The sequence below is a fragment of the Barbus barbus genome (genome assembly GCF_936440315.1).
Source record: "Barbus barbus genome assembly, chromosome: 13".
Classification (NCBI taxonomy): domain Eukaryota; kingdom Metazoa; phylum Chordata; class Actinopteri; order Cypriniformes; family Cyprinidae; genus Barbus; species Barbus barbus.
In genome coordinates this window covers 25293480-25319427 of record NC_136741.1, presented here as the reverse complement: position 1 = coordinate 25319427, position 25948 = coordinate 25293480, and the positions used below count along the sequence as shown (strand labels likewise).

Here is a 25948-nt window from a genome sequence, read left to right as displayed (position 1 = left end):
CACTGGCAATAGCAAATACAACCATTTGGAATCTCCTGAGGAAGAGAGAAACCACTGGTGTACTAAGTAACACACCTCAAATGGGTAGATCAAGGAAAACATCTGCAGTTGATGACAGAAACAGTGTGACAGCTGTAAAGAAAGACCCTAAAACAACTGTTAGTGACATCAGCAACAACCTCCAGAGGGCAGGAGTGAAGGTATCACAATCTACTGTTCGCAGAAGACTTCATGAACAAAAGTACAGAGGCTACACCAGAAGATGCAAACCACTCAGTAGCAAGAAGAATAGGAGACGAGCCTCAGAAATACTGGGACAAGGTTTTATGGACTGATTTTATGGACCAAAGTGATGGAAAGGCTAAAGTTTGGAGAAAGAAAGGATCTGCTCATGATCCCAAACATACAAGCTCATCTGAAACACAGTGTACACAGGTGTACATTATAGTACACATTACACAGGTAATGCAATGGCTTGGGCTTTCATCGCTTCTTCTGGGACAGCCTCATTAATCTTCATTAATGATGTAACACATGATGGCAGCAGCAAAATTAACTCAGAAGTCTACAGAAATATTTTGTCTGACAATTTACAGAAAGATGCAACCGATTGGGAGATCCTTCATCATGCAGCAAGATAATGACCCAAAACATAGTGCCAAAACAACAAAGGAGTTCATCAGGGGCAAGACGTGGAAGGTTTTAGACTGGCCAAGTCAATCTCCACACTTAAACCCTGTAGAGTAACACTGTAGGAACAATGCATGCCTAAATAAAGAGGCAAAAATGAGTGAGATTAAACAAATCCAAAAAATAATAGACAGAGAGAAAAGAAACAAACAAACAGACAAAATTCTCTGTGATCATCTCAAAGTTTTACAGTCAAGATTATAATGAAGTCCCCACGCGCCGTGTTGCTGCACTGCTGTGGGGACAGATTGTGTCTCGATCCTGTAGCATCTTTTCTGTTCAAAAGATGCATCATTGTTTGTAGGCAAAACACAATTCCTCTCTGTGGCAAGACTTTATGCTGTCTGTTCTTCTATCCCTTGCAACCCTAGACCTCAGATTTTCTGCATTGCCTCCAAGTCTTCATGCTAGTAGTAATCTATGCTCACTTGTAGCCATGTACGTTTCGTACCCTTTGTAAATTCAAGAGCCTTCACCCGAACCCTGGCTAAGCTTAGCTATTCACAGCTGCGATGTGTAAAACCCTCCTCCGATCTTCTCTCAGCAGCCTGTGGGCTGCAAACTTAGTAAAATACAGTGACTGATTGCTGTTGGGATGCCAGCGGCTATTTGGCTAACCATGAGGCTTTTTCCAGTGCGAAAACATCGTGATGACGTTAACATCATCCACACAGTGAATTTGTGTAATTTTGTGCAAACTGCTTTCTTACATCTACACTCAATTTTGTCATTTCAGGTTGTTACCGTATCATAAATCCTTCTCCAATCATCTAGAGATAAAATATGCAGAGGAAGTTGCATCCATTTGCTCAGTTACTTGCTGATGATGGTAACAAATGCCACCTTTGAGTCACTAAATCTGGTATAAATATAGAAGCCTGTGCTCTATCATTCATCCTCAATAGCCTTTTACCATGAAGCACAATGATGAGATAGGCAGAAGATGCAGAGGGGATGTTGGGAGCAGTCTTAGGCTTGAGTGTGAAGTGTGTATGACCTGATTGATTTTGTTGTTATTGTTAAGGACTCTGTTCCGTCTGCCTGCGGGATTCACTCTCGCCATTCATCCACTCGTCTGTTTGCTCTGGCTCTCATAAATTTCACAGGCAGAGCCGAGCTCTGTTGGGAGCTTAAACAATTGCCTTATTGATGGATGCCCACGTATGAGTGGAGAGAATCTTTACAGGAGCTGCTCCTTAAGGCCTTGTGGATTTTCTAGTTTGTTGGCTACATCCCCACGATATGTTTATATGATTTATATGAGATAAGATATATACATATATACTATGCATGAGTATAATATGATTATCGCTTTTTATTTCTCCTCTTTGCTTCTACTTGTTTCACTTCTGTTTCAGTTTTTATAACCATTTCTTACTGTGTAATTAAGTTGTTGTTTTTAGCACATGTGTTTGGCAGTGTTATTTCTTAGGATTACTGATAAACTGTACTGTCGTGATTTGTATTTGTTACCTATTTGAATTTTAGTTAAATAATGCCTGAATTTATTATGTCTGTATATGTCTTTTATTAAGTTTTAGTTTTATTTAATTTGAGTTATTTTAATACTTCAACAAACTAAATATATATATACAGTGCCCTCCAAAAGTATTGGAACAGTAAGACCAATTCCTTTATTTTTGCTGTAGACTATAAACATTTGGGTTTGACATCAAAAGATGAATATGAGATGAGAGATTAATATTTCAGCTTTTATTTACAGGTATTTTCATCTGGATCTGATACACAACTTAGAAGATAGCACCTTTTGTTTGAACCCACCCATTTTTCATGTTTTTATATTTTATTTGAATATATATGTGAAGCTAATATGGCTGTAATTCCTCTTATTATGGATTCTTAGAAGTGCTATATGGGAACAGAGAAGATTATGTGGGTCATTCCTGTTATGCAGCACCTGAACTTCTCAAAAATGTATGTGCTTGTAATATTTCTATAAAAGGTTATCTTAGACTTTCAAAAATGTTTAATTCATGCATCTCCACGAATTTGATCTGAATTATTTACAAAATGACAGAAAACAAAATGACAAAAATAAAAACAGGGTTAAAGTTATATGATTGTGTCAACTGTGTCAATTTTATTATTTTATTTTTAACCATCTTGTGAAAGCTGATTTTATCCAAAAATTCTCTATTTATTTTTAAGTACACAGACTACTCAAACCTCATAATATCACAGAAAAAAAAATCTAATACATTTTATTAATTTTTTAAATATATATGGTTTTTGTAGCTTCTTTTCTACAACTTTTTTCTTTTCTTTTTTTTCAATATAAATAATATATATAATACTAAAAGGATGAATAGTAAAACTGAGTACAGAGGAAAAGCCTATAAATTGATTAGCAAATAAATAAATATTAACAAAACATGTTTTCTTTTAAACATTTTAATTAGAGTAGAAAATAGCAAAGCAATTTCTTTCTCTTTTTTAAGATTTAATTTGAGCATTTTATTGGGATAGGACAGATCAGATGTGACAGGAAGCAAAGTGGGAGAGGGAGGGTTCAGGAAAGGTCCGCGGGTCGAGATTCGAACACAGGACGTCCGAAGCGCAACTGTGCTGTATGTCAGCGCGCTGCCCACAAGGCTATCGGCGCTGACTGCCCAGCAATTTCTTAACGAATTGCCAGTTTTAATTTCAAATGCCAGTTTAATTTTTCTTGCGGAAAAATAAAAATAAATAAATAACAACGATTTTTATTAAACCAAAAATGTGATTTTAACATTATGTCCCATATATTAAAATAACAGTGTACTGCATAATAGAAATGACCCATGTGCATAAGTGAACTGTTGACTGAAATAAATGCACTGATTTTCAGTATGTGAGGGTGTTTGTATGTGGGTCTTTAATTTCCTCACAATTATGAAGCAATATCAAGCCTAAGTGCTCTTCTTCTGAACGCCTCACCTCAACAATGCCCTGCTTGTTTTGTTCCTTTTTTCAAGAACAAATACTGCTATAACATTTTTAATTCTTGCACACATCAGCTCGAGGCACACAGTGAGTCAGTGGGGGAGCTGGCGAAATGGAGTGCTGAAATATTTATCAAGGCATTGCATATTCAGCCTGAGGTCCTTTGTGAGTGCTCTTGTGATCTTCTGCAACACGTTCGCAAATTAAATATTGATGCCGTTTAAATAAATAGGCGAATGGCACGCCCTGGCTTGAAAGGATGCCATACTGAATAAGTGAAGATATCGGTGGTGGCTGGGGTGCCCCTTTCTCATGAGACAATGGAGTGATAAAGGGAGATGCGCTACTGTATCCTGCCTTCTTGGCCCGCTTCACACTGAGTAAAAGCATTGGTTCAGAGACAATGTTTGCAAGTGATTTAAACAAGAAAGGTCATAATAAAAGAAAAATTAGATCAATGGACATAAAAGGTGTGGTCACATTTACTATTGCTCTGCAAAAAAATTGCATATGAGTTGCAGTCATTCCACAGGATTAGGAGTTTTGCGTGAGGGAGGAAAAACTCGCCCTTGAACAAAATCTATACTGGCCAAAATGTATAACACCGAGATTTCCCAAAATATTAAACCTGCTGTTAGTGCTTTCTTTTCTGCAGCATTGAAGGCAGCCAAACAGAATTGGAAAATTAAAGGAATAGTTCACCCAAAAATGAAAATATACTCACTCTCAGGCCACCCCAAATGTAGAGTTTGCTTCTTCATCGGAACAGATTTGGAGAAATTTGGCATTGCAGTGCATCACTTGCCAATGGATCCTCTGCAGAGAATGGGTGCCGTTCAAACAGCTGAAAAAAACATCACAATAATCCACATGACTCCAGCCAATCAGTTAACGTCTTGTGAACTGAAAAGCTGCATGTTTGTAATAAACAAATTCATAATTAAAAAGTTTTTAACTTCAAACTGTTGCATCTGGGTAAAATACGAGTCTTCTAAACATAATATTGCTTCCTCCAGTGTAAAAAAAAAAAGTATTGTCTGAATCAGGAGAGAAATATGCACAGACCAAGCACCATTTACAGGCGAAACCAGTTGTAAACAAATATGTCAGTGGATTTATTTTGATGTGAGAGAAAACAGGGGTTGGACTTTTTCACTGGAGGAAGCGTTATTTTAGATTATAGACTGGTATTTTGTCCAGAAGCGATGCTTTAAAGTGAAAATATTTGTTACACATAACCAGATTTTCACTTCACTAGACTGTTAGGTAATTGTTAATTGAATGACTGAAGTATCATGTTATGTAACACGATGTGTTTACATTTAAAACAGTTTGCGGTCAGGCAAATTTAAAAATGTATGAGCAAAATAAATAATTTTGCAAATCACATTTCACAAACACTCCGTGTTTTCCAAACTCATACCACTGGTAGAAAGCTGCCTCCAGGTTTTCTCAATTTCTGTTTTTTGCATAGTGCATAATCAGATCTGAAGCATATTACAGATGCATACTGGTGATCTGATATTATATAATTTAACATTTTAAATAAAAGGAATAAGTAAATAAATAAATAACAACTGCCATATGCCTAGAAATCTACAAAGCAACCAATTGTAATTCACTAAGACAATGCAATGATGGACAAGAGTGAACTAAGTGGATGAGTAACAAATCCAAATGTTCGTTCAATAAAAACACAAATTAGAACTGCCATCAGAAAGAGTGAGAAAGAGAGAAAAGGATATGAGATATAAAACTCTGTAACCTGTTTTTTTTTTCTGTTTTGGAGAGCAGCCAAACATCTAACACATGCATGCACACATTCGTGCATAAATTTGGTTCTTCCATATTGCATATCCTTTTCAAAGGCATAAACAAAAGACATGCCACACTATAATAGCATATGTATTGGTTCAGACAATGCTCTGTAGAATCACACACCACCTGGGCCTCACACTTCCTCTAACCTACATTGAGAAAGAAAACATCAAAAGCTCACTCACTTCCTATTCTTCCAGCATAGAACAGCTCCATGGGAATACAGCGTCATTTATTACACTTCACATTATAAACAGAGCAGGATAAGGAAATGGATTCAAAGTGCTAGTTTGCATTAAGGTCTTATCTTTCTGGCTTCTATGTGCATATGATTTGGTAATGAGCATACAAATATAGTGATCTTTTAGCTGTCAGATGCAAGCTAGCATGGGTCTCCTGGGATATGATCCAGTTTTAAAGATCCCCTTAGGAAATTCAGAATCCCTAGTGGTGATACATATGCTATTAATAAGCATGTGTCAAAAAGCAGATATGTAAAATACTGTACACTTCTATTTGACAGTAACTTTGTAACAATCCAGAAAAAAAGACACTGGAAAGGGCAGGATGTTAATTTGCACAGTGTTTTGACAATATTTGAAAAATTAGTAGGCTAGTCCTCAGTTATTAAATGAATAGGCCTACCACTCTTTGATAATCAGTTTAGTGAGTATTTAGTCAGCCACTCAGGATCTTGGAGTAACAGGGCTACTCACAAAATAAATAAATACAAATAAATAGCAAGCCTACTCATATGGAATATTAGTTTGAATTTATTCATTTATTCAATATATCCGTCCTTTGAATTAGAATCAGTATTCCAGAGAGTCATGTCCCAATATTCTGATACACTGATATACAAACTTGATATACAAATTTTATTTTGCTTCTGTTTTGGATATATGGATATAAATAGTCTTATCTGCAACAGAGTCGTTCACAAGCTACACTTTCCATAAAATGCTGCTTCAATGCTGACAAATGATTTTGTTTCCTTCTGATTGCAGGTAAACATAAAAAAATTTGGTGCGTGAGTGAAGTGTCCAAATGAATCAAACTGAATCGCAAACAATTTCTTTTTGATGATTTAGAGCAACAATGCTTCATGTACGAATGTGGCATCGCTGCTGGTTCTGATTCTAAACAGTTGATAGAAAACAGAGGATATACTGCTGAAAATGATTTTCAGGTCAGTACGGCAATCTCCATCATCAGACAAGGATTTATTATCAGTAATATTTTGCTGGAGCACAGTGGTATTTCACTAAAATGTACCACTGAAGTATTTGGTAAAAAGGTCTAGCGACACCCTTGGTTCAGAGATTGTTTTATCACAAGATGAAGTGGGAGGCAATGGATTGAAAAGCTGGCACTGGGTTTTTGAGTGAATGTTGCAAACATGCTCAGTCAAGAAGAAAATTCTTCTATCTGCTAAAAGAAGCAACCAGACACTAAACAAACTCAGACTGTGCAGAGATAAGATTGATATTGACAGCTGCGACACTCAAACAGGCACAATAGATATTTCATATCTAAAGGACTCAGCAGACATTTTATGTGGCTTTGCTTATTGAGAGTCTGAGCCCATTTATTTTTTTCCCCAGAGGACCAGTCTGCCCAAAATATGAATGTTCTGTCATCATTTATTCGCCATCATGTTTCAAACCTGTATGACTTTCTTTCTTCTGTGTGTGTAAACAGAGATTCATTCTTTAGAAGACTTTGGAATACAGTGTACAAGTCATATGGATCACTTTTAAAATAGTGTATCATTAGTTCAGCACTCGTTTCCTGGTTCGAATCTGCAGAGTTGAATGCACTTGGGAGGAGAATAAATTATTTGTTTCCTTTATGTGACTAATGAATGAAAAAACTCACACCAGAACATGCAGTAATGGCCTGTTCACAACAAGGACAATAACTATAATGGTAACAATAAAGATATACAGTAGTTTTAAAAGTTGTTCTACCTTTAGAAGAATAGCAGATGCCACACTATAACGGCACAGAGGAACAATATCGTTGGAATCACTTTCACAACGTTTTTTTTCCAAAAAGCATTAATAGCCAATCAGAATCCATCCAGCTCATTAAAGCAGCAGATGACATAATGGCAGCACGCACGTATAACGTTATTTTAAGTTGGTGTGGATGCTAATGTAGTTACTGTTAAAGTTATATTTATAGTTATTGTTCTTGGTATTAGCGGCCTTAAGACTTTTTTCTGATCTTTTTTTCACTGATATTTTTACTGATGTTGCGCATTTGTAGCTACAATTAAATAAACAAATCCCTCTCTGAAACAGTTATTCCTAATTCATATAGAAATCTGTTCAAAATAAAAGAATCATTCATCAATAATTAATCAATCAGTAAAAACTTGAAAGATTCAGTTCTCATTCATCGTAACTGCATGGAAAATATTAAGTAGCACAATCTTCAGAATTTCTCTTTTTGTCTTCAACGTAAGAAAGTAGGCCTAAGTCAAGCAGGTTTGAGTAACATAGAGATAATTAATGACTGTAATTTTTGAAAAACATTTAATATTAGACGACTGTCCACTCAGCAAGACTTTATTGAGGTAGAGTGTAAAACATTTCAAGGGAGTCCGCAGCACTGCATCGTGTTCAGAATAAACCGTAGTCCTGACCACAGCCATGCTATCATTTACAACCTCAAATCATCACTCTGAAAACCATGTTGCCAAAAAGCCTTAGCGGGAGAGACTTAGGAGGGCACCTAATTGGGAGTAATGTCTGTCGTGGGTCAGAGCTGAGCGGTACAGATCTCCCTCTATTTTTAATTAATACCAGTGGGCTGTCACAGCCTCCAAATGAGAAGTCATGAAAGATGAGTGTGCAGTCGACCATGCAGCTATCTGAAAATTTTTTTTTTACATTTATATAGCGCTTTTCTAGGCACTCAAAGCGCTTTACATACAAGGGGGGAATCTCCTCAACCACCACCAGTGTGCAGCATCCACCTGGATGATGCAACGGCAACCATAGTGCACCAGAACGCCCACCACACACCAGCTTACTGGTGGAGAGAAGACAGAGTGATCAGTGTATGGGGATGATTAGGAGGCCATGATGGTCAGAGGTCAATGGGCAAATTTGGCCAGGATGCCGGGGTAACACCCCTACTCTTTTTTGAAGGACATCCTAGGATTTTTAATGACCACAGAGAGTCAGGACCTCGGTTTAACATCTCATCCAAAGGACGGTGCTTTTTACAGTGTAGTGTCTCCGTCACTGTACTGGGGCGTTAGGACCCATACAGACCACAGGGTGAGCACCCCCTGCTGGGCTCACTTAACACCTCTTCCAGCAGCAACCTAGTTTTTCCCAGGAGGTCTCCAATCCAGGTACTGACCAGGCTCAACCCTGCTTAGCTTCAGTGGTCAACCGGTCTTGGGCTACAGGGTGACATGGCTGCTAAAAGACACTATGTGTGTTTGTATTGATGCCCCATTCCCTGTGTTTCTCTGCTCTTGCTTCTGTGTTCTCTGTTGTGGATCAAACTATTTAGGCAATAGGGCTGTTTGGTGAGCTGGACATGTTGAGAAATGTTCCAACAGTCCTGAGTTATGACATACATACAATAAGACAAGCAATATGAGTCAATATCGGACAATAAACATTGACCCTCATGTAATTTTTTCATCATAAAAGATAAATGCATAACAATAGCATACAAAGGGTTAAAAGTGGAACCCCAACTGTAATTTTGTTTGACATTGTGGTTGTTGGTATTACCTAATTGTTGAATGAATAAAATCATGCTGAGTTAATTCTTGAATAATAAACATACATACTGATTTTTATTTTTATTACGTATCACATGGTGCTCCATACCAGAAGTTTTTATTTTTTAAATGACCAGCAGGATGTAATTTGATGAAGAAACACATTTAAATGGTAATCTGCTCATTATACACCACATTATTGCCATTTTATGAGCATCCTGGGCTTTAAAGGAGAATAAAATGAGTTTGCTACCCTGAGGGAGCATCATGAAGTAGAGGGTTAAAACTGAAGGCTGATATGAACAGCAAGTTGTGCTTAACTTATGTAGTTTGATGGAGGCATGAATAGGTACACAGCTCTTTGGAAATGAATTTAATTTACTTCCTTGGCCAGGCAGCCAATGTCTGACACACTAACGATTACATTTTCTCTGGTACTTTCAGTGTATTTCATCAAATTTAGCATGAAAGATTTTATATTTTTTGCTCTAAGGTGAATTGAATTGAAACCATTACAACCGTTTATGAAATGAACATTTTAAGGCTTATAATTTTTGTAAATGCTACTTCAAATTCATTTGCTAAAGATTAAAACTAACCAAATAAATAAATATATAGGTCAAGCACAGTTTAATTAAAAGTTTCACACAACAGTTTGATCGTGATTGATGATTATGACATTAATGATTGATGACAAGTCATTAAAAGTTTCCCCAACTGTTTGGTTATGATTAATGATGAGCCATGATTGACAGGTCATTCAGGAGTTCCATTACTAAATATATTTTGAAAGCCATAAATAATTATTTTCTTGGAATTCAGGGCATTGCAAACAAATTAGGAGACAGAGATTTATGGGTTCATAAATAAATAAAAAGAAACTTAAAATATATGGTGCAATACTCCTCTTCTGGCCAGATTAGCTTTGATTTGGGACTTCATTCACCTCATTTAAACTCAACCCATTCAGAATACAATTTTAACATCAACTGTATTTGTAAACAATGTTTTCCAAAAATATTCATTTACATTAAGCTGTAGATGCCATTTAGAAAAAAAAAAAAAGAGATGCTCAAGAAACATATTTTGGAAGAAAACACATCACAAGAGATACTGGAACAGCTCATCTGTGTCTCAAGAGTGCCCAAGTAAGACACTGTGTGCTGTCTAGAGAATACAATGAAAGACACGTCATGCTGAATAAGCAGTGAGGTGCCCTTGATTTACTCAAAGCCTATAGGGGAACCAGATGGATCTGTGTCACCTGCCCAGCATTGAAGTTCACAAGCCCCAGCAGGATATCCACCAAATGAGGGATCAAATTATGTTTGATGCAATATTTTCCCTCTGTATTGGAAGATAAAATAACATGAGAAGATTTGTCTTTATTGCACATAGCCAGTGTCTTATGCTCAAGTCTGGATAATAAAATTTGAGGTTAGTGCTGCATTTAAAAAAAAACGTTTGCTTGGATGTTTGGGTCGCTGGCTCAGCTAGGAGGCAACAACCTGAAGTTACTTATCTATTAAAGACATTCAATATTTAAGTAAGCCATCAATCCACAAATTGTGCAAGTATTAAATATATATTTCATCCTTGTTTATATTAACAAACCTTAAAATAATATTCTTTATTTACTCACCCTCAAGTCATTCCAAACTTGTGTTTGTATATTTTTTCCATAAGAATTATTGAGTTTTCACACAGCTACAGTATATTCTATACAACAATAGTTCCTACAGCAATTTTTTTCAGTGTATGATTTTCTTTAAAACAATTTTCACTCTGAAATTACTAGATTTATTTATTTTTTTTTCAAAAAGACAAAGAAATGGCACTTAACACATTGAATTAACCATGGAATTATGAAGAAGAAAGACTGAAATAGCATTTTCTTGTAAAACATACTAAAAAAGCACCCTAGAGGTATTCCATACGACCATAGAAGATATTCCAAGTCTTCTCAATCTACTTGATAATTTTGCAAAGAGAAGTTTGTTTAATGATACAGAAGTAGCCCCCTTTTAAAATCTGATTCTTAAAGATTATTATGTGTTTAATGGAAAATTGTATGTGAGATGTATGCGGTTGGGTAAGTAAAAACTTAATTTTAATTTTGGGTGAATTATTCTTTTAATGTTTACAGCTGTAAAATTCTGAGGTTCCAGTGCACATAATTAAATGAAAAAAATGCGCTATTTACCAGACATTTCTCAAAGACCTTTTGCTCCATCTCTCATCAGTGTCTCATCTATCTTTTACTGATTCTTAGAGACTGCTCTGGGCACAGGGTCAAAGGAAAATCTCCAACCCTGAGCCACAACAGAATCCAGCCTTCAAATACCACAGGTTTTATTGATTGACACTGTTAAGTGTTTGGTTCACTCTGCAAAATGATATGGATGTATTCTCGATTATCCTTTAAATATTTCTATTGCAAAGACTATAGGATCATTGCTTGGTTTAATTATGACAGTAAATGGAGTTTAATTTGGTGATGAAATATAACAGCTTAAACAAGTTGCAGTGTTTTAGTATCTCAGTCTGGACAAGAGCAGATGTAGACTCAGGTCCGAGACTGAGACCGTATCTTCAGGAGCATTTGGACCTGGCCTGGACTTGGACTTGAATGGTCAGAAATCATAGAAAATATGGTCTTGAAATCTGAGTCGAGATGGACTTGAGTCAGAGTCCAGTTTAGTCAACACTTCAGTCTGGTTTAAGTTTGTTTAGCTGGTCTCCTAGCTGGCCCCAAACCCTCCAAAATCATCAAACCAATCTGGACAGCAGAACTCAGCCAGCTAAAACCAGCAAGCCACCTTAGGCAGGATTTTTATTTATATGTTATTTCCAGCAGTATATAGCATTGAAGTACAAAGGTTGTGCGAGGTTCACATGAGGAACAGTAACTGTGTTATGGTGGCATTCAGCAGTAGGGTGTGCTGTTTTGTAGCTGAATTCCAAATGACCTGGAATGGTAGGGTTATCTGAGATTCACTAGTCCTTTTCATTTCCTAGTCATTTTAAATTATGGGAGACTGAGGCTAATTGTCACACATGGACGTTCACAAGGGCTATATGTCAGTACCAATAAGGTTTTGAGTCAATTACGCAAATGCATGTTTTCTCTAGCTGTATCTTTTTGAATGTTTTTTCTTTTTTTTAAATACCTAGTTCAAAATCATCTTACAGTAAGCTACATTAAAGTTAAAGAATTCTGTACTCCAAACTAAAAATTCTAATCATCATAATTTTATAGATGTTGTTGCATAATCAAACAAACACAAAATAGCAGCTTAAGGTAGGTTTTCAATAATTGAGGCAACTTGTCACATGTTATTTTTAATGCCAAAATATTGCTTAAATATATAGCCTACAAATGTTTGCTGTTTCATGAACTGTTTTGTTAGGCTATAGTGTGACAACGTGTCCCATTGGGTTGATTGATGTGTGTCCAATTAACTGTCTCTTTAATTGGTGGACATGTTTAATTGTTTTTTTGTAGCCAAGACTTTAAAACTTGTGCCTTTAATTGACTTTCAAAAATAAACCTGCCCTGAGAAATATTCACAAGAGTAAAACGTGTGACAACTAGCACTCATTTCCCCTAAGTCGAGCTGTGAACAAACTGCAAGTGCCTAAGGGTGGAATGCTTTTGTGGAACAAATGAATCTTCTTACATATTAGGTTTATCCTGAGCTGCCCTTGTCACATCTCAGTATACAGTATGAGCTTTATTCAAATGTACGGGGAATTAAAGCAGAGCTATTACATGCTATTACAGTTCTAATATTGCAAGACTACAAATAAGGGTCCAGTTTATGACAGACATCCTAGTTCTAAAGCACAAACCAGAAAATAGCAAATGGCACTGCAGGAGAGGGCAGGCATTAGACAAGTGGTGCAAATGATCACTATCACATAAAAATCTTCCCTTAGAGGCACTTTGCTCATTGAATTTGGGGCGTGCAGCCTGCTTACAAAGACACTCTCAGCTGGAGGTGCATCTGCATGTAAGGTACCACAACTGCGCATTTCATCCACTGAGCGCCTGCTGGAGGAGGAGATACGCATCATATATACCTAACCAACCGTCTTTCTGGATCACTCTGCTGGTCGGAACCGATCACGGGGCACGTGCGTGCAGTGGATACGCCGGAGAGTTGGGGTGATTCGTGGACTAATTGCGGAGCGCTTTCGGGAATACGAGGAGCATCTCTGTGCACGGTTCTCCTGTCCGTCTCCACACAGAGAGGGCATTTATTTGGTATTAAAAGTGAGAGAACGATATCAGGAAAGATGTTGCCGACGACATTTGGGGGTTAGAGGTGCTGAGGTTCATCCCATCACTGAATATGGAGTAAATTCCCACGTCTTCTCTTATTTTGACCCGGAATACAGTGAACGGGAGCGCATCACGGTGAGTTATTCTTTATCCATGCGCTATTAGATTATTTAAAGTTAAGCAGTAGTTTTATTCGAGATGTCAAATAATGTAATGTTTATACATTATGGATATCGTTAGAAATATACAATGCCTTATGTTAAATACGAAAAGCAAGCGCTGTTTTTACACTTGAAATCCTGACCACAACCCCAATTATTTATTATCCAACGTACTGATAGGGATGGGAATTTAATAATTAGGCTACTTCAAACACGGTTCTACTTGCGATTTTTTAATATAGGAAGGAATAGCCTATATGAGGGAGAAAAGAAATGTAATTCGTAAAGCATTAGGCTAATCTGCTGTCTGTGGGCTATGTGGGATGATTTGAGATTTCAAAGGACAGACAGTATGATAACAAATAATAAAAATAAAAAAATAAAAAGTTTAAACGGGCTTAGACTTTTCATGTAGACTTTTCAGAGTATCAAATAGCCTATAAAACAAAAATGTGGTGATATAAATCATCCAGTCATTCATTCATGCGACACCACTATTAAGAACAGAACTCTGTTCCTATATGTGTATCAACAAAACTCACGCACGAGCTTTAAATGTAACAGCATAGTTCGTTTCATGTGAACAAAACAAAATAAATAACTTGAGGTTTTGTAAGCAAACAATTCAAATAACACCACGACAAATCACAAGATTCACCAAAAAAAGATGCAGATTTTAAGAGTCATTTCGAGAATTGAACCCTGTCGTGCTCTTTGAATCAGATCGCAAAAATGCATTTCTGGAATCGGACTATACGCTCATAGCTCTGGATGATTTGGATTCACTAAAGAACAGGATGACGAGAGTAATTTACTCGAGAGTCTAGCTAAGTTTTTGAATCATAATTCTTCGAGAATCAGACTAAACTGGTCGCGCTGTAGAGTAGCGGTGAAATGGTTGCATACTACTGTAGGAAAATCTTTGCCCCAAATCTCGTACTTTCGAAGGTGCATTGTGTACTGAATTCATCGGAGGACTTACTTCTGGATTGATGATGGGCGTCCTTCAAGTATGCAGGTGTGTAGTAGGGATATAGTTCCGGTGTTCTGACAATTTGTGCTAATCATTGAAAAATGCTACCTGTTAAATCAAACCTACCACACCCTAAACCTACCCTTACAGTAGTGTATATACAGTAATTATGTGTTATAATCACAGTTGTGGCTAGAAGGGATACAGCTACCGGAAACCAACAATAAATATTTTTTTCTACTTATTAGATTGTGTTTTATTAACGTCTACACCTACCCCAACCCTAAACCTACCTCTTACAGTAATGCAGATGCATTAAATCTTGTTGTTCAGCATGAGGAAAAAGTACCAAATATTGATGTGCGCATGCGCAGTAAGCCCTGGTAGGAAAATCTCACGGGTAGGATAAAATGTCAGGACACCGGACATAGTAGGCTACATCCGCCATATTGGCATGATGTTTGAGCCATATGTTGCTTGACCAATGATATTAACAACATGCAGTGAAAACAATGTATTCAGCTGTTGTTAAACTAATACAGTTTAACCACAAGTAAACTTTCTTTTGGTCATAGAATTTGAACGCTTAAAAGTGGCCATATTTTTCCACTTTTTAAATTACATTATGTGAACTCTGACAGAGCCATATGCTATTGTAGTAGCAGGACGTGTGATTTATTATGTGAACTGCACTGATCTCAGTCATGGAGGGTAGAAGATCACATGGGGCAGAAACATCACTCTTATCTTGCAGATAACCTTGTATTTCCTCAGACTCAAGATATGATGTATAAGGGATAAAAACTGGCAGGTGCTACCTATAGGTCTTCAGCATCTCCATTTGTTCTGATTCAAGTCATCCGTAACAAAATTCTCTTATAATGCATCCCTCACAGTATGGAAGACGCATATGGAATCCCATGGAGAGAAATAAATTTGCAGGCCTGGAAAAGTGATTTTTCTGGTTTTGCTCTGTTCTAAATATTTAAACGGATAGATATTGCTCTTTTGTAAATGGTTGTGTAGAATATAACTTGTCAGCTTGAAACATCAGTCAGTTGAGGGTCTTGTTGGAGCCATCTGAATGCTAAAAAGAATAATTGTTTAATCTAAATCCACAAAGTAATAAAGAATGACTGGAAAAAGAATGGGAATTAATTTGTTGAAACATTTGAGAACACTACAGATATCAGTAAGAGAGTAAAACCACATTGTCATGTAATACTTTTATGATCCGACCTGGGTTAGTTTATTTTGAAGTAAACCCCCTCAAACAAGTGTTATGTGGATCAATAAACAATCAACCTCTCCATAGATCAGCCAACACTGCCTCTATGGCCTGGTTTATAATCTCACAAAGGTGTGATTAAGCTTTAGGAACTTTAGTGCCATTATGTATTGCAGGAGTGAGACAGAGAGAGGAAGGACACACGGGAGAAAATACACATTCGGCTCTCTATCCGCACCACATCTGCTATTCAAATACGAATGGGATCCTTCTCTCGTGTGTTCATGTTTATTTATGGATGCATCTGGGATGCATGGCTCATCTCATTTTGTTGCTAACAAGCACCGCCAAATTAGAGGTGAGAACACTGGGAAGCAGCAGTGTGCAGAATTCAGTCAAACCACTCCACAGCACAGCTTGGCTTCCTCTGAGACTATTTATTCCTCTCATTGTGGCGTATAAAGTTTATTTAAAGAGAGACCAAAGATAAATTTAAACATGCAGGAGGAATTCATTAGAGATGAAAGTAATGTTAGTTTATATAACGGAGAGTTTTTTCCCCATATTCTGCCTTTCTTAATATCCATCTCTCGAATTTGCTTTCTGCAGTTCGGATCACAAACTTTTTTCTTTCGTTATCTAAGTGTATTTTCTATATCTTTTTTAAATCTCTGGCTGAGGCCTAAAGGAATGCTTCACCCCAAGATGAAAGTTGTCATTGTGTTGTTCTAAACCCGTATGACTTTCTTACTTCTTTGAAACTAAAACAAATGAATTTTGTAGAACTTACTTGTGGTCCATGTGATGCTATATTCCAAGTCTGCTGAAGTCAATTAAGTAATTTTTCACTTATAATCTTCCCCTCCACTGAACTGTTAATTGTTGCAACCAAATCAATCACTGCATAGTCTTTCAGACTGATTTTGTGAGCCAGGTCAAACTATTTCTTGAAGATCTTTCAAAGCTACTTTGAAACGTGTAACGTGTTTGGAGCACTTTTTTTTATATATTAAATTTTTATTTTATGTATTATATATTAAATATATTGTATATCTATTTTTTTCATACTGTACATTATAAGGCTGTAATACCCAAATTTGCACGATTGTAATTTTTTATGTACTTCAATAAAACAGTGAAGAATTTGAATGTCAGCTCTTTATTGGTTATCATCCATAAACTGAAAATAATAATAAAAATGAGAATTTTAATATTGGTCCATCTCAACTTTTATGATGCTTTAGCATCCTTTTAGAAGCTTCGAAGTTTGAGTCCCCATTCATTGCTGTGTGGAAAAGAACAACTATAGCATTTTTCAAATTTTTTGAAAAAAGAAAGCAAGAAGAAAGCTCCAGGTTTGGAACGACACAAGGCTGAGCAAATCATGACAATTTTCTTTCCTGGGTGAACTTTCTCTAAAAGGCAGAAGTGTTTTGTTTTTCTTTGTTTTTTTTGTGGGGGGGTCTACCACTGTGATTACTGGGTTGTGAGATGGATCGCTGGCTGCCATCTTACTGTTAAGTGCACTTTCTCTTGCTGCCCCATGACACTTCTATAGAACGCACCTTTCAATTTTACAGTCACCAAAAGAGGAAATCTGTTTCTATGTTGGTCTACGAATCTAAATGCTGTGCTGGATAAGCACGGTAAAATTGTGTATACCGTTGTTCAAGGATTCTCCTTTAGTTGTGCTCATCTCTGTATTCATTCATTGTTGGTCATTTGCACTCAATCTACAACATTTTATGTATTTTATTCTTTTTTATGTTGTTTTGTTTTGTGTTACTATTTAATTTAATGGAAACTATTTTTAATAGTTTTAGTTCACAATAACAACAGTGGTTGCAGCAGACACTATCACAGTACTCTTTCCTCCATTGAACTGCTAAGGTTTGATAGTCAGGCATGGGACATGATTTATTCTCACTGTCTAAAACACAATATATATAGTCAACATCACCACATTGTTACAAGAACTGATGATTTATAGCTGGTGTATGAATCTATCTCCCACACCAAATGTTTAATGTCAGTCGAAGTACCACCAAGCAGTTGATCTACAGTAATTCTAGTCTAAAAGTACATGTAATGCTCAGGTTCAGAGCTTTAGTGTAAGAAGTAATTTAGCTGACACTTCTTTCCAAAGAGGTATACTTATTAAAGGGACGATCCCCATGGAATAACCTGGGGTTAAGTGGCTTGCTCAAAAGCATGACGGGGATGTTTTCGGGGGCCCTTCCCTCCAGAACCTCAGTTTGTCAAGTAGGACGCCTTCATCAATCAACAATAGTTTTTGGTCAGAATTTGTGTCAAAAAACATTGTTCTCATGACCCTATTTTTAGGTTGCATCCTACCTAATAACCACTAGCCTAAACTTAACCCTAAAATTTGATTGATTAAAAAACAACCAAAAAAACATCTGGTTTATAAAATATTATTCCAAAACTAGGATTTTGATCCAGGAACACATCTTACTTAACAAAATGGCCTAACAATGTTAGAGTCAAATTGAGATGTGGGATTTATTTCAACCATAAAATCAATATCTATTGTGGAATCTATTTTAGCTTCAAGTGAGAGATTTACTGATTGGCTCAATATGTAGTTTTTCTCATCTACCAGTGGGTTGCTGGCATATCATGCACCATAATCATAAGAGCTACATTGCTTGGCATGTTAATCAGCGCTTCCCATACTGCTGATCATCTCTGTAATACAATGTATTATCCGTTTGTAATCACATGTAGACTGTTGCGCATGCTGGTCTAGTCCTCAGATCTTGACATGAATGAAATCAGCCTGAATTGCAAAACAGACACCTTTAACCACTTCTTATATCAATTATATTCCAAAATGTTCATGCTAACCAATTAGTGATCTCATTTACTGGTGCAGTAGGATCATACAATGGCTTTTATTGCATAGAACTGCTGCAGAGGTAATGCTGCACTGCCTGCCTCATTACATTTAGCTAGTTGAATGCTCATCATTTTGCTTAATAAGATGGTTTGTGGAAGCTGGTGGAAAATGACACCACAAACTCAGTTTTTTAGTTGGTTGTAATTGCAATTCATGCCCCGTCTCACGTGTTGCTGGATGTGACATGCACACAATTTGAAATCTACATCCAGTTTGTTGACTTGCATTTTCTTTTTCCAACATAAATCTGCTCTCGAAAGCCTTGCTCTAGGGCTTGAGCAAGTCCTTTATTTTGTCGCCTTGACTGTTAGCTTGCTTTTTTGTTTGGGTTGCATCCAGGTTACATGCAGAGGTCATAATGAGAAACAATGACAACTTTAATGTTTTTCATTGGAGGACTGTAGCTACAGTTCCTCTCCCCTCTTGTCCTGAGTCAAAAGCTGAGCTGTGTAATCCAATCTGACAGAGTTTCTTGCAGCATAATGTGCCCCCAAACTTAAAAGACACCAGTCAAATCCACCCAGAGACGCCCTGTCCCTGCAATTACGACAGACACCCAGCAGTTATCCCCACTAGGATACAGCATTAAATCTCTGAAGATTATGCAATTATAACGAAACGATAGAAGATTAGCCTTTCTCTAAGCCTTCATGCCTTTATTGATTTAAAGGGCCAGTACAGAAGAAATGAGTAAGCTTTATGAAAAAGAACTGTGAAAAGAGTGTACACAAATGGTAAACCTCAGGGTGTTAAATAAAGACTTACTAACTGGTTCTGTAGAAAAAAATCATATGGCCTCAGGCCATAGAGCTGGAACTGTGACAGTAAGGGATTTTCAAAGCAAAATAAAGCGAGTAAAGGAAAACCTCCAATACTCACAGGAGTCAGTCCCTCATGAAATGCTATAAAAATCCCAAAGTGCATGCCAATCTGTCAAGATGACTTTTATTATTGTATAAAATACAGTAAATGTAGCTTTTGATCCAGAAACCCATATGATGGCATATAAAAAAAGAAGAATATATGAAGCATTGCTATATATTCTAGTGAACAATAAATTAAATAAAAAATATACCTTAAATTCACAGTATGTTACCTGTGACTGTGCAACGTTAACAAAAGTTTGGGATGCCAGTTAATTAAACATTTAAATCAAATTATTTGGGCTTTTCAACAATTAATTAATATAATTAATCTAGATTGATCGTGTAACGGTTCTCTCCTCAAAGGAAATGCAGGAAGCCAGGAGTAACAGAAAGGTTCTTTTAATAAATACATGAACTGAAAACAAGGATAAACTTCTTCAAACAAAGAATCTTCACTCTCCAATTAAGGTAGCGTTAGGGTGACTGGACAAGGACTAGAGAGAAACAGAGGACTTATAAAGGAACCAACCAAACAAGGAAACAAGATAATTGATTACACACAGGTGATGAAAATGAACGATGATGAACTAATGACAGGAAACTAGAACAGGAACTACCAAATAAGGTCAAAACAGAATTGAAAGGAAACTAAACCGAAACTGGCATGTTACAGATCGTATGTAATACATATTTGCTGTGAAAAGGTTTTGGATATAATTCATATAATTATTGGATATAATTCATTATTGCACTGATTAGACATTTTGAACTTTATTACACGTTAAGTCTTTTATTCTCTACAGTCTGCAAACTTTTTTGAATTGTTGATTTTTCCACACATTGCATTGTGTGTCTTAAGACCAGAGCTGGGTACTTACAAATTGTCGTCCATTACTGATTCAAAATTAAACAACAAATATTGTAGTTAGTAACGCAATCCATTACATTACACATGTTAGGTAATATAATCAGATTACTTTTTGATTACGTTTAGATTACATTTGACAACTCCTAAATTACTTTTCTATTATCTAGGATAATCTTGTACCATATTGATATAAATATGGAAAGAACGAGAAAATATGTTCCATTTGTAATTATTAATAACATGAAGTGCATTAAACTTTACATTATGTCAAGGTTTCCCAAACACAAACTGCAAGGTTTGTGAATTTAATGAAAAGCTAATCATTAATTCAATCATAAAAATGTAAAATTAAAAGAAATAATTATAAAATGACATCAATCAAAATAAAACATTTACTAAACAAATTTAATATTATATTTGTTTATCAGCATGTCATGTAACCTTCAACCATGGTCAGACAACCATGAGCATGCAAATATGATTCTTGAATGAATGAATGAATGAATGATGCATTTATATAGCGCTTTATTGTGTATTGCTGTACACCCAAAGCGCTTTACAATCATGTGGGGGGGGGGTCTCTCCTCAACCACCACCAATGTGCAGCATCCACTTGGATGATGCGACGGCAGCCACAGTACAACGGCGCCAGTGCGCTCACCACACACCAGCTACAGGTGGAGAGGAGAGAGAGTCATAGAGCCAATCAAGTGTATAGGGATTATTAGGAGGCCATGATAGACAAGGGCCAGTAGAGGGAATTTGGCCAGGACACCGGGGTTACACCCCTACTCTTTACGAGAAGTGCCATGGGATTTTTAATGACCACAGAGAGTCAGGACCTCGGTTTAACGTCTCATCCGAAAGACGGTGCTTTTTGACAGTATAGTGTCCCCGTCACTATACCGGGGCATTAGGACCCACACAGACCACAGGGTGAGCACCCCCTGCTGGCCTCACTAACACCTCTTCCAACAGCAACCTAGTTTTCACCGGAGGTCTCCCATCCAGGTACTGACCAGGCTCAACCCTGCTTAGCTTCAGTGGGCAAAGTTCAACTACTTTAAACTTAACACCATCTTAAAAAGTGCTGGGTATAGTAACTGATTAAATGTAAAATTCTTAATTATTAACTTATTACCTTAAAATCTCAGGGGGTTCTTGAAGTACATATCTTAGGAGAAAGAGGTTCAGCTTTCGGTGCCGATACCCTCGTGGGCAGCACGTCTACATGTAGCTTTGTTGCGCTTCGGGCGTCCCGTGTTCGAATCCTGGCTCGTGGACCTTTCCCAATCCTGTCTCCAACTACTGTCCTGTCAAAAAAAAAAAGAAAGAGGTTCAGCTGACAAAAAAGTTTGGGAATTAGGGAAAAGAGGAATTAGGGAGAATCAATCGATTATGAATAATAGTTACTGTAGTTTGATTATGAGTAAAATCGAATTACAAGTACTTAATTTTTGGAATTACGTAATCCAGATTACATTTAATCAGTTACTATACCCAGCACTTTTTAAGATGGTGTTAAGTTTAAAGTAGTTGAACTTTGAAAAACACATCTCGAGACCACTGCGTTTTATTCCATTTGGTTGCACTCCATCTGCTTTTGAATGCAAGGATATTTCCTGCAAGATGGCATCACACTGTAATTGAGATATGTATAAACCTCATATGTAAATGGCTGCATTTCTGGTAATCAAAATGAAAGGTCCTCTGAGAAGTCATTACGAATTATTCTGTCAGATTCAACCCTACGCAGGGCCTCGGAAGATGTCATTTTGCCTGTATATGTGGGTGGAATGCTATATGCTAGTGAAAGCGGCTAACAGTATTTAGGTTGGCTTCTAGCTCCTATTAATAGTCAAGAGAAATAGCTTTTGAGGTCAACAAATTCCAGCCCCCCTGATTTCTCTGATGTTGCAGGTTTCTGTTTGTTTCTTCACTATCACGAATAATAATGCATAATTTAGACCGCATCAAGCTTCAGAACAAAAGCAGTTGCTACTCGCTTTAAATGTGCAATGAATATTTTGTACAGAGTTAACAGTTGGGGGTTTCTAACTGTCTGCTTTCTTGTTTTATTCTTCCATCGAAGCATTGCTTCCATCTGTCATTCATACTCAAAACATCATTGCATTGATTTTCTGCACATTTTAACTCCAGTCTCTCAGGGCTTTTGTTTGCAGTGCTTTAATATTTTAGTCGCCGTCACATTGAAAACATCTCAGTTGTTAACTTTCTCTTTGATCCAACAACATTTCACCAGTATTTGTCCCCACGGTCGAAGTGATCACTTCAACAGAGGTGTAATCTCTCAGATCTGTCTATAAAGGCAGCGCATCTGTCATATTTGACTCAGTATGTCTTATTTTAATTATTTCTGTAATCACTTTCCCCCACAGATTATTCGTCTCACATTCAAGGGAGAAATCATTCCATTCACAAGCAATTGGATGAGAGTCATACTTGCCCTTGGCAACTAAAGATGACATTACTATGGAAACGACTTGTGGTGCTATCAATCATTGGCTGCCTCGCAGGTAAATTATTGTCCTGCTGCTTTTCAAACTGAATGTTTGTTTTTTTTTCATTCTGTTTTTATTTTGGGCTGAATTTATATGTGTAACGGACTGTCATAAAAGGAGAATTTCATTATGATCTTAAGCCTTGGATTCATTCAGTCCTTGGAGGAGGTTTCAGACAAGACGCTGAAGTCAGATAAGTTTATACATGCATTCATGTCGAATATATTATTGTTTTGAATGCTTGTTTTGAACTTAATTATCATGTTATGTTCAGAAAAGAAATGGCAATATAATATTGAGAAAGCAATGCCTTTTTGGGCTCAGTTTTTTAAGTAATACACTTCAACAGGAAAGCACCCACTCATGTGAAAAAAAAAAAATGTTAATGAAATAAATAAATAAAACAACCCCAATTTTGAACCCCAACATAGTTTTCTTTATATATACACAGCCATTCAAAAGTTTCAAGAATCCATAGATTTTTTATTTTTTTTTGTCCTTGAAAGCCTCTTCAAAATTATTGAGGGAAAACTCATCAGTGCTGTATTTATTTGATCAATATACAGTAAAAACACAAAGAAGAAAAAAAAACAAAAACAAAACACAGCTTAGGTTAATGTATTTTAAAATGTAATTTATTCCTGTGGTGGAATGTTCAGATTATCCCTCAGAAATAATTCTGATTTGCTGCTTAAGTAACATTTCTTATTAATATCAATGCTGAAAACTGATGGGCTTTATATTTTGTGGAAACCATATAATTTTTTTTTTCCATTTATGAATAGAAACACTATAAATTTAATTACTGTTGTCAATTTATTGTTTCCTTGCTGAATAAAAATATAGATTTCTTTCAAAAAGCAAAAACTGACCTCAAACTTTTGAATGGTAGTGTACATATAATATATATCTTTTTTTTCCCTCTACCCAGTCCTTTTATATCCATTTATGTTTGGTTTCCCCAAGGCTGCAATGAGATTGTGGCCCAATACCTGTTTGTCAAAGATGATTATCAGGATCCCTGGGATGGAGGCTTGTCTGTATCTCACTAGAAACCGCTGCCTCTTCCAGCCTCTCTGGATGCAGTGGATTACAAATGCAACTCAGAGGAAACTTATTTTTGTTCGTTGGTGGCAGTATTTACAATAGAAGGTTCGATTAATGAGAGTGCAGATGCTATTGTGAAGAGAAACAGACTAAATCATTTTCTTTTCATCTTGTATTCATGAAACTGAAACACAGAACAATTATAACCGACACATGCATCAAATATCCTATAGTTATGGTATTGTAATTTCAGAAATGATACACAATCTTTCTTCTGTTGATATTACCACAACAACAGCTGACACTGGAGTTTATTTTCCTGTAGTATGGTGTTTCTATGAGTTTGCAGAAGCCTATTTATGAAATATTGTGTGTCATCAAGCAGCACGCAGACTCAACCAGAGTAAAACAAGCAGTTTCACAAAAGTAAAATATTTCATTGTGTTTGGGGCAAATATCTGCACTCCTTGAATGCCGAATTTGGGGGCTGTAGCTAACTGCTGTAATCACTGTAAAAAAAAAAAAAAGAAATTGTTGTTTCATCTTAAAATAATTTGTTACTCCGCTGACTTAAAATGTTTTAGTTTAGTCAACTAAAATATTCCAGTTGTCCCTTAAATTAACATTGATTATCTTCAAATTTCAAGTTGACTAAACTAAAAATTAAGTCAGCAGGGTAACAAATTATTTTAAATTGAAACAACTTTGAATATTTTTTTTTTACAGTGAAGTACTTCCTAATCCACTTAACCATATGTACCTTACCTGAAGCCATTACCATTTCTTGCAACAGGATGTCCTTTTTTTTGTTATTTTGCCTAAGATAAACAAATTATTGTATTTTCTCTGCAGCAGCAGCAACGTAGCATGTCTCATACGGCAAAATGAAGCTTTTGTACATTACTTTCCCCATGCCAGTAAATGGTAGTTGAAATCATTCACTCTGAGATGATTGAACTGTTTTTTTTTTTTTATTAAATGTACAACAAATGGATTTTCTTTGTCTCAGTCTCATCAGCACATGCTGAAGACATAAAGTTTCTTGGTCCAAGCTGGAGAAAGGAACCCGAAGATCTGATACTGCCCATCCACTCTCCTGAGCAGGAGGCTGTTTTAACTTGTGAGGCATCAGGAGTCCCTTCACCCCAGTACAGGTATGAGCCCAATCTAGTGTTCTATGCTAGCAATTTATGCATTCTTTCATTGCTATTACAAACCATTTAAGCGGTTGGTTATGGCAAATCGGCATCTTATTCCCATAAGGATCAGCTTGAAAAGTATTGGCACTGATTGCTATTGATTTTCCAGGTGAGAGGCAATTTATTTGTCCTTCGTGTTTGCCATTGCATAAATCCAGTAAACTACTATATTTCTAACAGCCTATCCCAGTGGCATCCTGCTGTGACCCATTTTCCATTTGCTTTCCAGAGTTTCACCAGTGTCAATTTTAAATGTGCGTCAACTGCTTTACTAAAGACTAATCTAAAAAAAAAACAAAAAAATTACAAAAACAGCAATTTAGCCTACTTACGGAGATATGTTCAAGATTGATTACTTCTTTGATGTGTACACATATCAGCAAGAGCTTTAGGAATTAGCGTGCCAAATTTATCTTTGTGAGAAGGTAATGCATGCTACTGTAAGGACGGAAACTGGCTTTGAAAATGGGAGGGGTCTAAATGACTAATTTGTGCTAGAGATTCTAAGATACTGTCCCACATATTCCCTGGTGAGGCGTCTGCTCTGAAAATAGCAGCGTGCTCCAGCTCTGTGGTATATTGTGTTTCGTAGCTTGGGTCAGCATCATGTAAATGCTCAGGCAAGCACAAGGGAGGGAAGTAATAACCTTGTGAGTGACATTTGATTTAAACACTTACAT

At 36.6% G+C, this 25948-nt stretch overlaps 1 protein-coding gene across 1 annotated transcript in view; it reads left to right on the top strand.

Moving 5' to 3' along the window:
- Positions 1-13219: 13219 nt before the first annotated feature.
- LOC306879627 (contactin-3-like) overlaps positions 13220-25948 on the top strand; it is a 76018-nt gene continuing 63289 nt past the window's right edge. The window contains exons 1-3 of the mRNA XM_079432731.1: positions 13220-13619; positions 22900-23037; positions 25079-25223. Of these exons, the coding sequence (XP_079288857.1) occupies positions 22983-23037; positions 25079-25223 (200 nt within the window). The 5' untranslated portion in view covers positions 13220-13619; positions 22900-22982. The remainder of the gene's footprint in view (positions 13620-22899; positions 23038-25078; positions 25224-25948) is intronic.